This window comes from Oryzias latipes, chromosome 12 (genome assembly GCF_053564925.1).
Source record: "Oryzias latipes strain Hd-rR chromosome 12, Olatipes_Hd-rR_3.1".
Lineage (NCBI taxonomy): Eukaryota > Metazoa > Chordata > Actinopteri > Beloniformes > Adrianichthyidae > Oryzias > Oryzias latipes.
Window position 1 is genome coordinate 32208613 of NC_136248.1, and position 18078 is coordinate 32226690.

The window sequence follows — 18078 nt, forward strand, 5'->3', positions numbered from 1 at the left end:
GAACCAAGAGTCACATGACTGCAGGTGATGACAGGCGGGAAGAGGATGAGAGCAGAACCAACAGAAACGGGTCATGGAGGACAGACGGAGGCAGACGAGGGATGAGAACCTCAGAGGGTTGGGCCTCCGGGGGTTCAGCAGGTCCCTGTCCGTCTGTCCGGACATTTCCTCCTGCGTCTGTCTCCACAGGTGGGGGTCCTGACACACCTGCAACCCCTCTCCAATGTTTTTCCTCAGAGACGTGTTGAGGAAACGTTCAGCCTCCAGAGCCACAGGTACTGGAGACGGTGACCTTTGGATCTGACCTCTGTTCTCTCATCCGTCAGCATCCGGCTCCTCCTTGTTTTCCAACAAACCACGGCGGCGTGTTTGATGGCCGCTCTTCTCCCTGTCAGGTAGGCGTGATGCATGTTCCTGCATCTGTATCGTTCAAGGGGATAAGTGGGGGCAGAGGGGGGGGGGGGGGGGGTTCCTGTATAATGAGTCTCACATCAACACAGCAATGGTGAAGAGCGAGATGATCACGATGAAGGGTAAGGCGGGAATCGAACCTGCAATCTTCTGATCAGAGGTCGACAACTGCACCACCACAAAGACGAGGACAGGAGATTTAATCTAACTGTCAAAATGAAACGTAGGCAAACAGACGAAGTTACAACCGAAACGTATGAAGACAGTTTTTGATTTAATGTTTAAATCTGTCCACATTTCCTGTAAAATTACTGCCCCCTCCCTCAGTGTTTCTACATGCCCCCCTGTACAAGGTGTGCACAGGTTTTGGTGAGTGAGGAAGAACAACGGTAAAACCACCTGGTCCTTCAGACTCTCCGCTGGCATTTTGCTGTTGCCTAGCAACAACAGCTGATCGTGTAAACAGTGAACCTGCAGTCCGTTTTAACCCCAGCAATGGAGCTGGATGGTCCCTAAATGCTGCTACATTTATTAGGTGTAACACCAACTCAGTGGCCATGTGGTGGAGTGTCTGCCTTGAGACTGGAAGGTCATGAGTTCAAGTCCAGTGGAGTCATACCAAAGGCCCAGAATTAAGGGGTCGTTTCTGCAGCCAATCCCCCCCCCCCCCCCCCCCAGGGAAGGGTCAAATGCCAAGAGCAAATTTCAGCCCCCCAGGTGTGTGTGTTGGTTTTTGTAACCCCCCCCCCGTTTCCTGCTCGCTAGGTTAATGTCCTGGGATCTAACCATCCAGAAAGACGTTTGTCTCTGCAGCATCCAGGAATCAAAGACACCATCAGACCCCCCCCCCCCGAGCCCCGTCTGCGATCTGGCGAAGGCCGCCTTCCTGCGCCACGACAACGCCTCGTGTTTGCATTCGTGTCAGGCGGCTCAGGATGAGATGAGTAAACAGAAGAGAGGAGTCTCAGTGGAGAAACGCGCCCGCGGCTCTGTCATTAGGCCGCGCGCTCAATACTGCGCTCATTAGGCTGCACGCTGCACACATCAGTCATTAGTCAGACCGCTAAATGAGCCGTTTATTTGGCTGCACGCTAAACACCGATGTCAGAGTTAAACGTTTGACAGGCCGACTCCGAAGCGCCTCTGTGATGAGGATCGGGTTATTGGCTGGAGCTCCAGACGTTAGCCGGAGCCCAACAGCTCCGCTCAATAGTCCTGCTGAGGGGCTCGGCCTATTAGCTGGAGGCTGTGGAGCTTGAGTGGAGCAGATAGCAGCTTCTCCTCCTCACTGCTGCTCCTCCAGTTGTTCCTCGGGGTTCTTTAATCGTTCATCATACGTTCGTGGACAGTGGCTCCGCGCTCCATCGCCCTTCACCGTTTGTTGTTGGATTTTTTTCAGCATTTTTCCTCTTTTTTAACCTTTAGCCTTAAAACATCTGGAATCCTGTGTCATTGATCGACTGTGGTAGAAGTAGGGATCAAAACTCCTGCATTTATGTGCATAAACATGAACTAAAGCTGAGACAGATGTGTCTGCATTCATCCACCTCTAAGGTCACAGCTGCAGCAGCCTGAGGAGACGATGCTCCTCTGACCAATCAGGGGCTTGCATTTCTCAGTGATGTACGGATGGCGTCCTTTTCAAAACACGCCAACGCTTGAAAACTGATCAATAAGGAGAAATGAAGGTTTGGTTTGTGTCCGGCTGGAATTCTGCGACACCAAGTCAGTCATTTATCGGAATAGAGCGGAGAAAGAAAAATCCTGGAGCCGGATTCACCGGATCTGCAGCGCCGCCACATTTCACACCGTGTGAAGCTAGCATGGCGTAGCGACAGACCATGTGACCCATACGCTAACACTGCATTTATCTGACGACAGGTTTATTCTGTAGCAACAAAACAGAGGAAGATTGAAACTCAACTATTGATGCTTCAAACATAAATCATCTGTAAAAGTCCCGCCTCCAAATGGTCAGAGGGCGCCATGAAGGCGGGTTCTGAACTTTGTCAGAACATTTTCTTGAACCTGTCACATTTTCATGTCATCTTCTGGACCCGGAGTAGAGCTGAAGACCTCTAGAAGCTCCTCCTCCTCCCCCTCCTCCAGAAGAAGCAAAGATGAGAATTTCTTCCCAACATCTGCATGACATGAAATCCTGCAGAAACACAGCTTTAATCTGTGATGAATGATTTATAGCTGGATGTGTGATTCAGGACAGAGAGCGGGGGGATCAGCTCAGAACTCTAACCGTGGATTCATCTGTCTGCATTTCTGCCCCCCCCTCCCCCTGCATTTGTGTTTGGGTTGCAAGGAAACATTATTTAGAAAACAGATTATTCTCCAAATCATCTGAGAAAGAACAGAGCGCCTGTGAGAGGAGGCGGGAAGAACGATCAAAACGCCTTTCAGCTCCTCCAGGAGCTCAGAGCAGCAGAAAAACGTCTGCCTCATTTAGAGGAGGAACTCAGGGAGGAGCAGAACCGTCACTCAGGGAGGAGCAGAACCGTCACTCAGGGAGGAGCAGAACCGTCACTCAGGGAGGAGCAGAACCGTCACTCAGGGAGGAGCAGAACCGTCACTCAGGGAGGAGCAGAACCGTCACTCAGGGAGGAGCAGAACCGTCACTCAGGGAGGAGCAGAACCGTCACTCAGGGAGGAGCAGAACCGTCACTCAGGGAGGAGCAGAACCGTCAAACGGTTCTTCTGCTCCACAGAGGAACCAGAAACCTGTTCAGCAGAGAATCTCACTCATTGTCTCCTCATCTCCATGTTCTCCAGGAGGAGCGCGTCTCCCTTTAGCTCGGCTGCTGATTCAAACTCCTGCTGGGCTGAAGGTCATGTTGTCTCCAGGCGTCCTGATAGCAGCTGTTGCTTTTCTCACCTGTCTGTTTACCTGTGAAAACCATTTAGCAGCTTGCAGTGGAGCTGATGAGCATCCAGAGTCTGTCTCATCTGTTCAGTCTATCATCGTACAGACAGACGTCCCACAAGAAAATGAACCCGCGTTTTCTACAAAGATCAGTTTCGGGCTCCCAACACCTTCTCTGTGGGCGGAGCCTATCGTTTGGTTCCTGTAAGTCTGAGGAAGCAGAAGATCCAACCCGAGCGCGTTTGGACTCAGCTTGGTTCCATGTTCGGTAGAGCTGTGTTAGTGTAACTGGTCCACCTCAGTCCAGGCTGTCCTTCAGGTGAAGAACCGGTTCAGGATGATGCAGAATCTGATGGTGGTGGACCGCTCAGTGAACCCGTAGAGAGAAAAGGTTCATGCTCGTTTCATCAGAGTGTAGTGTGTGTGGACGTCCTGCAGACACTAACGGATCACGTGCACACCACGTGCGCGCAGCATTTGTCAGGACCAGAGTGTGGCGCCAGGACGACAGCATCACCTGTACGTCAAAAGTGTAATCATACTTCATGACACACGCACGACAATGGCACGGTCCATTTTCATGAGGAGGTGGTACGACCCTCAAAAGACACGCCTGAGCTCCCCTAAAGATGCAGGACCCTCCATGGAGCCGGACAACCCAAGACCCCCAGAACGACCCCCCTGTAAGGTCATGTGACAAAGTCATCCCGGTTCTGCAGTCACATGAGGATCCTCTGAGCTGAAAGCTGTTTGTGTTGAATGTTGATGAATCAATACTGAAGAGCTGCTGTCGGGGGGTTCAGGGGGGTTCTGCTGTACGTGCACATACGTGCACACGCCTGCTCTGTTTGATGAAGCATCTATTGGAGTGAAAATGCCGTCTTTTCTCAGATAACTGCGCCTCCACAACAACACCTGGACTGTCTGCCTCCAGTGAGAGCAGAGCGCTGACATGAATGCTGATGTCTCTGTCAAACACTGAGGCCCCCCAACAAAGGGCCCGCTGTGCTCTGCAGGCGGTTCCTCCTGCCGGATCCGTGTGGGACCGTCTCATCCGTTCAGCTTAGAACGCCACCAGGAGTTTGGGGAGGAGGAGCATGGAAACGGAGCAGAGTTCAGACCAGCAGAGGGACATCAAATCAACTTTATAATGAGCCGTTTGAACGAAGCGACGCCACTTTACCCCCCACCCCCCCAGAACGCCGCGTTCAGCCGTCTCTCCTCTGTACTGCAGTTCAGGCTTTGATGTCGGTGGATCAGGACTGATCTTCTTTCATCCGACGTTCTCATTAAACGCCTCGGTGAAACGGCGGCGTCTTCTTTTCAAACAGCCTCCAGGCAGCCGAGCGCCGTCTCTGGGACGCAGCGACCCACATCCTCTGCTGACCCTGAACGCCACATAGATGGAGGCACGCTGGCGAGGGGGGAGGAGCTTGAAAAAAAATTTGGTTTGTATCAGACGTCATCATCAACGCCACAGAAGTCCAACATGGTTTCTGCTGGAGCTCACTCCCAGCTTCAGTGCAGCTCAGACTCTGAAGGGGCCTGCCGGGGGGCCGCAGTGGGCCCCTGCAGACCCCAGCGGGCCCCTGCAGACCCCAGTGGGCCCCTGCAGACCCCAGCGGGCCCCTGCAGACCCCAGCGGGCCCCTGCATACCCCAGTGGGCCCCTGCAGACCCCAGCGGGCCCCTGCATACCCCAGTGGGCCCCTGCAGACCCCAGTGGGCCCCTGCAGACCCCAGCGGGCCCCTGCAGACCCCAGCGGGCCCCTGCAGACCCCAGCGGGCCCCTGCATACCCCAGTGGGCCCCTGCAGACCCCAGTGGGCCCCTGCAGAACTGCATTCATCCATTCATCTCCAGAACCCGCTGAACCCCTCTCAGGATCTCAGGGTCACTGGGTTGCTGGAGCCTATCCCAACTACAGGATGTAGGCGGGGTTCTCCCTGAACAGGTCGCAGGGCCACACCCCCTCACATTCACAGACACCAATGAACCTATGAATCCTGTTTTTGGACTGTGGAGAACCGGATAACGTCCAAACTCCTCGCAGAACCCAACCAGGACCTTCTCCCTGTGAGGTGAGGGTGCTAACCACTACACCACTGTCCAGCCCACACAGCGAGAAACTGAGACACAAAAACAGCAGCTGAACTCAGAAACAAACTTGTGTTTCTGTTTCACTTCGAAAGAGCTTCCAGTGATGATAAAAAGCTCCAACAGTCGTTTTTACGGTGGAAATGTCTGGAAAGTCTCTCAGCTTCTTCTCTTTTTGTCAGACCAGCAGCTCCTTCCATTCCATTCCATTCCATTCCACACACACACACACACAAACACACAAACTCAAAAACTCACCCAAATGTTCACAGACCGCTGAAAGGGAATTTAGCTGAGTCTTTTAAAAATACATGAATCCTGAATTCCAGCTAAACAAAATGATGACATACAGCATGACCATATTTGGAATGTGGGCGTGGTAACAAAAACTTCAGTTGCCAAGGAAACTCAAAAGTTTACTTTTCCAGATTCTTCTCAAAACAACATCGACCTGTTCTTCATCCCATGGCAACCAAAACGCAAAACGGTTGCTATGGAGATAAAACCGACACAAAAGCCTCCATTTTTTTTTTTTTTACTTGTCCTGTCCAACAGCTAGGCAGGCAGATGAGAGCTGAGGGCCTCTTGTGTTGGACATATTTTATTTTAACAAGAGGGGTTATTAATCTTTAGACAAACCAGAGGTATGTCTGAATAAACCCCTTTTGTAATTGAGGCCATGATTGAAAATCTTTGGTGTTGGACCGGACGGAAAAGGAAAGGAGGGAAGAAGAGAGAGGGACGCTAGAGAGAGGGGAGGGGGTGATAGTGAGAGGGGGGGGTAAGACCATGAAGCAGCATAAAGCAGACAGGTTTACTGGTTGTTTATCATTACGGTAAGGTTCAAATGTAGTACAAAAAGGGCGGGGCCTGTCCACGCACACACTCAAATGTTATAAACACACCTGCTAGCTGCAAAAATGTCCACATGTCGACATGTACACAAAACAGATAGTGTTCACGAACGCATACCTATGCCTTTAAACCAACTAGTGTGAAATCTTTCATTCATTCAATCATGCAAACTATCAGTGCAAAAGTGAGCTAACACCTGTGCTCAGGTGAGTGTTTATGTTCTTCTAAAATGGATGGTGGAATGTGAAAAGAAGGAGGGAGAGTGCCCAGCCACCCCCACACCCAGACCCCCGCCGCAACAGCAGCGGCAGCCAGAATCCCCACAACGCCACACGGGAACAGGCAGGGAACAACCGCCGCCCGGGCGACCAAGACCGCCACCCAGGCCAGGGCAAGCAGGACCGCCGCGAGGCCCCCAGAGCCAGAGAGCAGGGAGGCATGGAGGGAAAGAGAGCGCCGCCCCAGCCCAGCCAGGAAAGCAGCCCCCCCGCCGCGCCGGAAGAGCCCAACGCAGGGCCCCACCGGAGAAGGACGCCCACAGCCCCAGACGAGCACCCCACCACCACCCAGGAGTTCCGGGCATCCCCCCGCCCCAACCCCAGGTACGAGCCAGGACCCCCCAAGGGAGACCCGCTCCGCACTCCAGGCAGCCACCCACCCGGCCCACGGTTGGTCCAGGGAGGAGCAAGGCAGGGGCCCGCCGCCCCCGCCCAGGAGGGGGGAACCCCGGGGAAAAAAGGGGGCCCACAAGGGGTGTTATAAATATGGCCCGACCAGGCTCGGCCACTGTTGGAAGTTTGGCGGGGCCCAACTCTCAGGGGCAAGGACCAGGACCCACCCCCCAAGGACACGAACACCCCCGGCTCAGGTGTAATATGACCCCCCCACCGTGCGGAGAGAGCACCGCCGGGCCCAGGGAGCCGGCACCCAAGGGACACGGCCGCCATCGCCAAGGGGCCCGCACCCCCCACCAGGGAAGGGGTAGGGGACAGATGGACCCAGGTCCCACCTTCCTTGCAAAATGTGTGTGCCTCCATTTTGAAATAAGTGGATTTTTTGGTCATTACATTTTTCACCTGTAGCTGTTTTTATTATACTATGTTTAATGACAAAAAGGCCATATATTCTATTCTACGCTATTCTATTCTACTCTACTCTATTGTGGTCATTTTAATACTAAATCTGTAAGAAATTCGTTTTTTCCTGAAACTTTACCCAAAAGCCGCAGCAGAAGAAACGGTGATGCCTTCACTGTCCTCTGTAAAAGCTGCTTTCTGCCTTAGCTAATCGGAGCCTTTTCACTAACGAGTCCTTCAATGACCTGAAATTCATTCAGGAAATAAAAGGTTTAGGAGGTTTTCTCCACGTTTCTGAGTCTTTTCTGGCGTTGAACGAAGCTCTTTGTGTTGAAAAGTGATTTTGAATAAAAGATTGAACTTTGAGAAAATGAGCTAATAGGAGAAAATCTGCCTCCAAACAGACTGCAGCCTGGATTTTTAATCCCCTTCTTAAATCGGAGCTGAGCGTGGTTTCTCCTGCTCCGCCTGAACGCATCTTCCCCTCAGACGCGCAGAAGTCCGAATTATTCCGTCTTACCGGCGCTTCCTGCCGCCGTTTATTAGAAGTTTTAAGCCGCACAAATCCTCCTGCGACTCGTTAAGCATTCATGGCAGAAGAAAAGACTGCAGACAAACAGGACAGACTCTGTTCTAAGAAAGACAAAGACGTGGAACCAGACGGAGGAACAGTTGGAACCGGCAGACATGAACTCATCAGTGATGAAACAGAAAAGCTGCTTTGTTGTCACGGATGGATGGAACAGACTCTTCCGGTCCGTGTGAGTCTGGGAAAAGTTCCTGTTCCTGCAGGAACCTGGATAAGAACACAAACCTGCTGACCCCACAGGAACCCCTACCTTCAGGAAAAAACTGACACCCCACAGCCTCCTTCACGTCCCGGGAGTAAAAGAGACCTGAAGCTGAAGGTCTCTGAGGATGACCTCTGAGGATGACCTCTGAAGAAGGTTCATCCTCTGACAGTGAAGCGGTTCCCCATGAGGAGAACTCCCATAGGAAGCTGTGAAGCTTTGGGCTCAGGAAGACGTGTCAAATGTCCCAGTGACACATAAACGCATCGATCATGAAACAAGAGGCCTTTAAATATTTATGGATGTTTTACAGACACACAGCTGCTCCAACTACCTGGTTAGGTGAGCTGAGGACACCTGGACAAGCCTCTGGGGGGGTGGAGGTCAGGGAGGGGCAGGTTCTGCCTCAGACTCCCAGGGTTCCTGTGAGAACCGCCATCAGAACCACAGTAGGGTCAGAGTGAGGCAGAACCGCTTCCCTAACATAGAGGTCTGAAGATGTTCCATTCAAACCCATAAACCAAATTTTGATTCTTTTTTTCATTTGTAATGGTTGAGCCATCAATTTAACTTTACATAATTTAAAAGTAAAGTATGAATGAGCTCTAAATAATGCTCTTAAACTTTGGAAGTGGAAATGTCTGACTGTGTTTGTTAGTCATGTAAAAAAATCATTTTATGACTTTTAAATTTGCAGAAATGTTTTCTCTGTCTTGATTAATTATTGCATCTTTGTACCTGATTTTAAAAATAATTTCTGTTTTTCCAGCTTTTATAACTCTCACAGACTCTCTCACTCACTCACACACACACACACACACACACACACTCTCTCACTCACACACACACACACTCACACACACACACCCACGCACACCCACACACACACACACTCTCACTCACACAGCCTCTGTGAAACAGCAGCTTCCTCTCCTCCATCCTCATATGTATAACACCTCTGTTTTGAGTTTCTACAATTCTAGAACTCCCATGATGCCTCAGGCTAATAACACAAGAGAACCACAAACACACCACAGAGACACCCCCCACACACGCACAAAAACACACAAACGCTGAAGACACCCGAATGCACCACGCTTCTTCATGCAGTTTTAAAATGTCCAAGACGAGATGTTTTATGTTGTATCCCCCCCCCCCCGCCTTTGTGTGTGAGGGGGATTGTGTGTGCGTGAGTGGGTGTGTGTGTGCGTGAGTGTGTGTCTATGGGGCATCTCAGAGACGTCCTCTGTGGACCAGAGAACAAGGAGCCAGACTTTAATGAGCGCCACCACGGCTCACACCCAAACTAGGCCAGTCAGTGGTGCGTGTGCACGTGTGTGTGCACGTGTGCATGAGGCTGGAGGACCAGCGGTGGAACTTTAAAGTTTGCTCTGCTTTCAGCGCCGGTTACCATGGAGACACTGAAGCAGTTTACTGACACGAAAACGTCCCGACTGAGCCTGAAGTGACACTAAAATGGATCTTTGCACTAATATTCATTTAAATCCATTTTCTAAAAGCGCCTTATTGCTTTTGGGGTCACACGGACGCTGGAGCCTATCCCAGCTGCTGATGGATTGAGGGTCACCTGTCAATCACAGGGCTATTCATTCACATTTGAGCTGTAGATGTTTTTTGTGAATTCATGAGGACGTTGTCGTTGTGTTTGGACGTTTTCTTTTATGAAATCCCTTCTGTTTTGCCTTTTCTCCTTTTTGTCCCTCCCTGTTTCCCATTAAGAAGCAGCCGCTTCACTTAGGCCTTCCTGGCGGCGCCGCTTACCTTCAGTCAGGCCCATGTGGATGCTCCAGAAGTTCTGCAGACACTGCAGCTCCTTCTTCATGCCCCTCTTGCAGCGGCAGTCGTACAGCGGGGACTCCTGCAGCACCTCCAGCGCCCCCTGGCACTCCCGCGAGGCCAGCATGGCGCTGCGCTCCTTGTCCCCGCCGGACAGGCACTGCCGCATGATCCGGTACCGAGAGCTGCACTGGCTGTTCTGGTTGCACAGCTCGGAGGCCCGGACGCAGTCCAGCGGTTCCCTCCATCCGGGGGGGCCCATCTCCGACTCACTAACACACACATCTGCAGGGAAGACAGCAGAGTCAGTCCTGAACCAGAATCAGAACCGGACAGATATGTACGGGTACACATGACAGAATCCAGGACAAACTCCGCCTGCAGTCAGAAATGTGGGCGGGATCTTGTTGCAGGTAAATCCCCGGGTGATACCGGCCGTGCAGCTCCATCACTGGGCTGCAGGTGGGCCGGACATTTCCAGCGCCGGCACGGCGGCGGATGCAGAACGTGTCTGAAGGTGGCCTTTGACGGGGAATTAAGCCGCTTCCATTACAGCAGAGACGACGAGACGATGGAGAAATCTAATTAACCGAGCAGCACAGGGACCAGATAAACCCGCCGCTGAACCGCCACAGCTCAGGCAGAACCTCCCTCCACCCGCCGCTCTAATTACACTGATGGATCAGCCTGGGAGGACCGAGGCTGCTCTGACGGACCCAAACTTTGGATTCCTGCAGAAATCTGCAGAAACGAGGATTTCATCCACTCCTGATCCTGCAGAACTCCTGTTTCATAGCAACACATAGGTAGATGCATCCCACTCCCACTCCTGTATGCACGCATTCCTGCAGCTTCAGGCTGTGCACATGCAGACCGCCTCACCCGGAGCCCGACAGCCTTCCTCCAACTCTCTGCTCCTCTCTGCCCTTCAGGCGAGAAACCAAACCGGCACCCCCACAACAATCGATGAGAGCAGCAGATCTCTGCTGTTTCTGCTGCCAGCAGCTGCAAACCGGCGCTCCATCACAGGAATCATTCAGCTCTGAGGGGCTTCAGCTCTGCCCTGGAACTACCCCCACTACAGAACAACAACTACTGAACAAAAACTAAAGAACAACTACTGAACAAAAACTAAAGAACAACTACAGAACAACAACTACAGAACAACAACTACAGAACAACAACTACAGAACCACAACTACAGAACAACAACTACAGAACAACTACAGAACCACAACTACAGAACAACAACTACTGAACAAAAACTAAAGAACAACTACTGAACAAAAACTAAAGAACAACTACAGAACAACAACTACAGAACAACAACTACAGAACCACAACTACAGAACCACAACTACAGAACCACAACTACAGAACAACAACTACAGAACAACTACAGAACAACAACTACAGAACAACAACTACAGAACAACAACTACTGAACAAAAACTAAAGAACAACTACAGAACAACAACTACAGAACCACAACTACAGAACAACAACTACAGAACAACTACAGAACCACAACTACAGAACAACAACTACAGAACAACTACAGAACAACAACTACAGAACAACAACTACTGAACAACTACAGAACAACAACTACAGAACAACAACTACTGAACAAAAACAACAGAACAACAACTACAGAACAAAAACTAAAGAACAACTACTGAACAACAACTACTGAACAAAAACTAAAGAACAACTACAGAACAACTACAGAACCACAACTACAGAACAAAAACTACAGAACAACTACAGAACCACAACTACAGAACAACAACTACTGAACAAAAACTAAAGAACAACTACTGAACAACAACTACTGAACAAAAACTAAAGAACAACTACAGAACAACAACTACAGAACAACGACTAAAGAACAACTACAGAACCACAACTACAGAACAACAACTACAGAACAACAACAACAGAACAACAACTACAGAACAACAACTACTGAACAAAAACAACAGAACAACGACTGAAGAACAACTACAGAACCACAACTACAGAACAACTACAGAACAACAACTACAGAACAACAACTACTGAACAAAAACAACAGAACAACAACTACAGAACAACTACAGAACAACAACTACTGAACGACTACAGAACAACAACTACAGAACAACAACTACAAAACGACTTAGACGGCAACTACAGAACAACGACTGAGACAAAGACTAAAGAACAACGACTCAGAACAACAACTACAGACCAAAAACTACAGAACAACGACTCAGAACAACTACAGAACAACAACTACAGAACAACAACTACAAAACGACTTAGAACAACAACTAAAGAAAAACGTCTGAGACAAAGACTAAAGAACAACGACTCAGAACAACAACTACAGAACAACTACAGAACGACAACTACAGAACGACTCAGAACAACGACTACAGAACAACGACTAAAGAACGAGTACAGAACAACAACTGCAGATCCACTACAGAACGACTCAGAACAACAACTACAGACGAAAAACTACAGAACAACTACAGAACGACTCAGAACAACGACTACAGAACAACGACTACAAAACGACTACAGGACAACGACTTAGAACAACAACTACAGAACAACAACTGAGACAAAGACTAAAGAACAACGACTCAGAACAACAACTACAGAACAACTCAGAACAACGACTACAAAACGACTACAGGACAATGACTCAGAACAACAACTACAGAACAAAAACAACAGAACAAAAACTACAGAACGACTCAGAACAACAACTACAGAAAAACGACTAAAGAACAACAACTACAGAACAACGACTCAGAACAACTACAGAACAACGAATCATAGCAACGACTACAGAAAAACGACTAAAGAACAACAGGTACAGAAAAACGACTACAGGGGGGAATTCCAGGAAGCATGTTTAACCCTTGTGCTATCTTAGATGACCCCACCCTTATATTGACGTGTTCTCCCTACCATGACAAAGGTGGATAAAGGTGGAAAGATTTCATGTAATCCATGGACACCAGTGAAGATCACAAATCATTGAAGAAATAAGGTTCAGAGCACTGTCTAGTGGGTCTAGATGACCCCACTCCCAATGGTAAAGTGCCTAGGATAGACCAAGGGTGACACTCCCCTGACTTTAACCCTTAACTCTGGCTGAAAACCGCCTGAACTTTTTTACTCTGGGTATGTCGGTTCCAAAAGACCGGATATGAGTTGGCGTAATTACGCTCCACTTGGTAACCCTGGGTTAATGCACGTGCACAGCAGGTACATAAAGACATTCTCCATGGATCGCCGATTTCCGGAGTCACCATGGAAACGCGTGGAGAAAAAAAGAGAGGCTATACTTCAGTGAGACTGAGTCTGAGATTTTAATGACTGCGTATGAAGATTATACGTCCATCAAAAAAGTAACACGGCTGCATCATCAGCAAAAGAAAGAGATTCTCCTCGACAAAAAGAACGGACAAAGTAAACGCACGAGTTTCTGATCTTATTTCTATTTTCCTCGTGACGCATATATATATATATAACTTATCCAACTTAAATTAATTACTTCTATTGGTAAAAAGTAATTGAGTTAAATTTATTCAACCTAATTTCTTACGTCTATAAAACTCAATAATTGTTTATACAACTAAAATTTACATATCTTATTTAACTAAATGTCATAATACTCCAATTAAAGTAATCTTTTTTCCATCTTAATGAATTATAATTCTTGAACTCTCATATGTCTAAGTTTGAGCCGGCAGATATACCCATTTTTATAATAATAAAAAGAACAAAACAATATGCACAGAGTGAATAAATTCATTTTGGAATTTTTTACATGACGGTTGGGGTGCTATATAAACTCATCATCCTCTCCCTCCCTCTCACTCATGGTGCAGAGACTTAAGCTTAGTAGGACAAAATAATTCAGTGAAACACAGTAAAACAGCTAAACAACTAAACACATTTGGTCAAAAACCCACACTTAAACCCAAATCCGTCCAGACAGGCAAAGGGAATGGTATCCCACAATCCCTTGCGGTGCCGATCTAACAGCAGCACCAAAGTTACACCTACTTAATTGAATTAATTTGAATGAAAGTAAAATAACTGTCTGATAACTACGTGTTATTTTTAACCTGACTTAACAAAAAAAAGATTTATCTTAACTGAAGCAAATAATGAAGTTAGATCAAAGTATAAAGTTTCTCTTTCCAACATCCATATGTGGTCTTATCAGCCTCTCATGGTGGTAAAAGTATTATCTGAGCTTCTTCATCCACTAAATCATCTTCAAATGGACACGCCATGCTGCTTCACCTCTCTGAAAACAAACTAACCTTCAACTAAACCTGCTCCAGACCAGGTTATGTTCAGAGCATGAGTTGCTATGGCAACTTGACATACCCTGAAACATACCTCCATTTCTGGAACAGAAAGCTGAGGTTATCAACTTCCTTAGCCTCAAACTTATCGTGGGAGCTAGCATAACCTGCTTTCTGGAATATCCGCCTGTAGTAGTCCATCTGTAGTCGTTTTGAGTTGTGGTTCTGTAGTCGTTGTCCCATATGGGGGTTTGACCCGTAAAGGGGGTTTGACCCATATAGGGGTCATGACCCGTATAGGGGTCATGACCCGTATAGGTGTCATGACCAGTCTAGGGGGGTTGACCCGTATGGGGGGTTTGACCCATATAGGGGTCATGACCCGTATAGGGGGTTGACTTGTATGGGGGGTTTGACCCATATGGGGGGGTTGACCCATATGGGGGGGTTGACCCGTATGGGGGGGGGTTGACCCGTATAGGGGTCATGACCCGTATAGGGGGGTTTACTTGTATGGGGGGTTTGACCCGTATGGGGGGGTTGACCCGTATAGGGGTCATGACCCGTATAGGGGTCATGACCAGTCTAGGGGGGTTGACCCGTATGGGGGGTTTGACCCATATAGGGGTCATGACCCGTATAGGGGGTTGACTTGTATGGGGGGTTTGACCCGTATGGGGGGGTTGACCCGTATAGGGGTCATGACCAGTATAGGGGGGTTGACCCGTATGGGGGGTTTGACCCATATAGGGGTCATGACCCGTATGGGGGGGTTGACCCGTATAGGGGTCATGACCCGTATAGGGGGTTGACTTGTAGGGGGGGTTTGACCCGTATGGGGGGGTTGACCCGTACAGGGGTCATGACCAGTATAGGGGGGTTGACCCGTATGGGGGTTTTGACTCAATTTCAATTCAATTTTCAATTTTATTTGTATAGCCCAAAATCACAACAACAGTCGTCTCGATGGGCTTCGAAGTAAAACATGAAATCAAAAGGATCTCATATGGGGGACTCGTATTGGGGTTTTGACTCGTATGGGGGGGTTGACCGGTATGGGGGTTTTGACTCGTATGGGGGGGTTGACCCGTATGGGGGTTTTGACTCGTATGGGGGGTTTTACTCTTATGGGGGGTTTGACCCGTATGGGGGGGTTGACCCAAATGGGGGGGGTTGACCCGTATGGGGGTTTTGACTCGTATGGGGGGTTTGACTCGTATGGGGGGTTTGACCCGTATGGGGGGTTTGACCCATATGGGGGGGTTGACCCGTATGGGGGGGGTTGACCCGTATAGGGGTCATGACCCGTATAAGGGGTTTGACCCCCTATAGGGGTCATGACCCGTATAGGGGGGTTTATTTGTATGGGGGGTTTGACCCGTATGGGGGGGTTGACCCGTATAGGGGTCATGACCCGTATAGGGGTCATGACCAGTCTAGGGGGGTTGACCCGTATGGGGGGTTTGACCCATATAGGGGTCATGACCCGTATAGGGGGTTGACTTGTATGGGGGGTTTGACCCGTATGGGGGGGTTGACCCGTATAGGGGTCATGACCAGTATAGGGGGGTTGACCCGTATGGGGGGTTTGACCCATATAGGGGTCATGACCCGTATGGGGGGGTTGACCCGTATAGGGGTCATGACCCGTATAGGGGGTTGACTTGTATGGGGGGTTTGACCCGTATGGGGGGGTTGACCCGTACAGGGGTCATGATCAGTATAGGGGGGTTGACCCGTATGGGGGGGTTGACCCGTATGGGGGTTTTGACTCAATTTCAATTCAATTTTCAATTTTATTTGTATAGCCCAAAATCACAACAACAGTCGTCTCGATGGGCTTCGAAGTAAAACATGAAATCAAAAGGATCTCATATGGGGGACTCGTATGGGGGTTTTGACTCGTATGGGGGTTTTGACTCGTATGGGGGTTTTGACTCGTATGGGGGGTTTGACTCGTATGGGGGGTTTGACTCGTATGGGGGGGTTGACCCATAAAGGGAGGTTGACCCGTATGGGGTCCGTGGAGAGTCCTAGAGAATAGCGGCTGTTTCTTCAGGGGGGCTCAGGTGTTTCTGCAGCTCCCTTAAGGCTCGTTCAGCCGCTTCAGAGGGCCACATGAAAATGGAACGTACCATTTTTTTTTGTTTCAGTTTTTCAACAAACTTTAGTAACAAATATTGCACATTCAAAATACCAAACATTGACGTTCCACACCATGTGCAAAAGACACACTTTTCACATGTGCCAGGGAAATTAAGAAAAATTTTAAAAAGCCATAATAATAATATAAAACAGGTTAAAAAATAAAATTAAAATAAAACAGAAATAATAAAGGTTAAGGATTCTTTTAAAGTTTCAGAAGTGATCATGTTTCCACTGTTCCAACAGCTTTTCTGTCTGTGCAGGAATTAATACTATTTAGGACGGAATCATTTCTTTCTGAAAAACATAAAATACTGTTTTTTGTTGGCATATTTACATTTATTGATGAAATATTTAGCCATAATTATGGGTAACTATATACATTTTCTCTGCATTAAATCTCCCTTGTGTAAAATATCCAAACGTGATATGTTCATAGAATAATTTAAAGCCTCATGGTTTGTTTTAAAAAGAATCAAATCTTTCCAAAATGTTGGAGTGAAGTAGCAAAACCAAAAAGATGAAGCAGCGTTTCTGGTGAGGAACGACAAAATGAGCAGTTTATGTCCAGAGCTTTTAGAAGGTACCATTGTTTGGTAAGAGTATCATGAAGTGTTTGTAAGGATAATGGAAGTTAGACGCACGGATGACGTACAGGTGGCGACAAGTCACAGTCCGGACAGATGAGATGAAAGCGGTTCAAGTTTTCTCAGAACCGTCTATGATGAAGATCTGTGATCCAGAACAGACGTTCTCACAGGTTCCACCTTCAAACCTCAGAATATGTCAAACTTGAGTCTCTGCTCGCCGCAGGAAACCAGCCAGAGTCTATTTTGACTAAATGTCCAAATAAGTGTGGAGGAAAGTCTCCAGCAGATCCGGAACGCTGCAGCTGGAGTTCTGATGGGAATTAGCAGCAGGGATTATATTCCTCCTCTTTTAACTGGTCTGCGTTAAATCCAGAGTTTCATTTAAAGCCCCCTCCTCTCACGTAAAGCTCCTCAGAACAAAGCCTCATTGTGTCCTTAAGACCTCCAAGTGCCGCGGTTCCTATTTAAGGGGGGATAGGCGCTGATCCGCGCGGCTCCTATAGACCGATTCTCTCCAGAGACACAAAGTCATTAATGTTCACTTGTAGATGAAAGCGTCAGAGGACTAAACAGACGGGAAGCGTGACGCAGGGCTCTGACGTTTAAACGCGACAGACCAAAAGAAACCGGACGGATCCTCCAAAGTCAAACTAAAACCCTTTGACGACCCAGAGGCCTTCAGCTTGGAGCTGACACGACTGAAGAGCATCCAGCCGCTCTGGACATGCAGACCTTGGAGACGTCGGACACCGTGACGAGGCCCGATGTGGCTGGAGGAGCAGGACCACACATAGACCATCGGTATTGGACCGTAAGCACCCGTCTGTCGATGTGTGGCAGATCTGCTTTTACCGTGATGGCCATGAAGGCATCAGCGCCGCTGCTACAGACCTGAACACAGGTTTCACCGTTTTTACTCGTCTGAGGGTCACCGGCAGCACCGGCTGAGAGGGGCCTCCCCAACCGAGAAGGGGGAGTGAACAGCTGTTCCTGGACAGCAGTAAAGTGGGAGGAGTCAGACTGTTTATGTCCCAGTGTGTGAAAAAAGACGGCTGAAATGTCCCCACGTCCACTGTGACCTCTCACAAGAGTCTAAAGACCAGGACTCTGACGGACCGATGGACGAGCAA

General features: G+C 48.7%; 1 protein-coding gene across 1 annotated transcript in view; it reads right to left on the reverse strand.

Annotated features, from left to right (window-relative positions):
* gfra2b (GDNF family receptor alpha 2b) overlaps positions 1–18078 on the reverse strand; it is a 58036-nt gene that overhangs the window by 37857 nt on the left and 2101 nt on the right. Inside the window, exon 2 of the mRNA XM_023960923.2 lies at positions 9883–10182. Coding sequence (XP_023816691.1) covers positions 9883–10182 — 300 coding nt within the window. The remainder of the gene's footprint in view (positions 1–9882; positions 10183–18078) is intronic.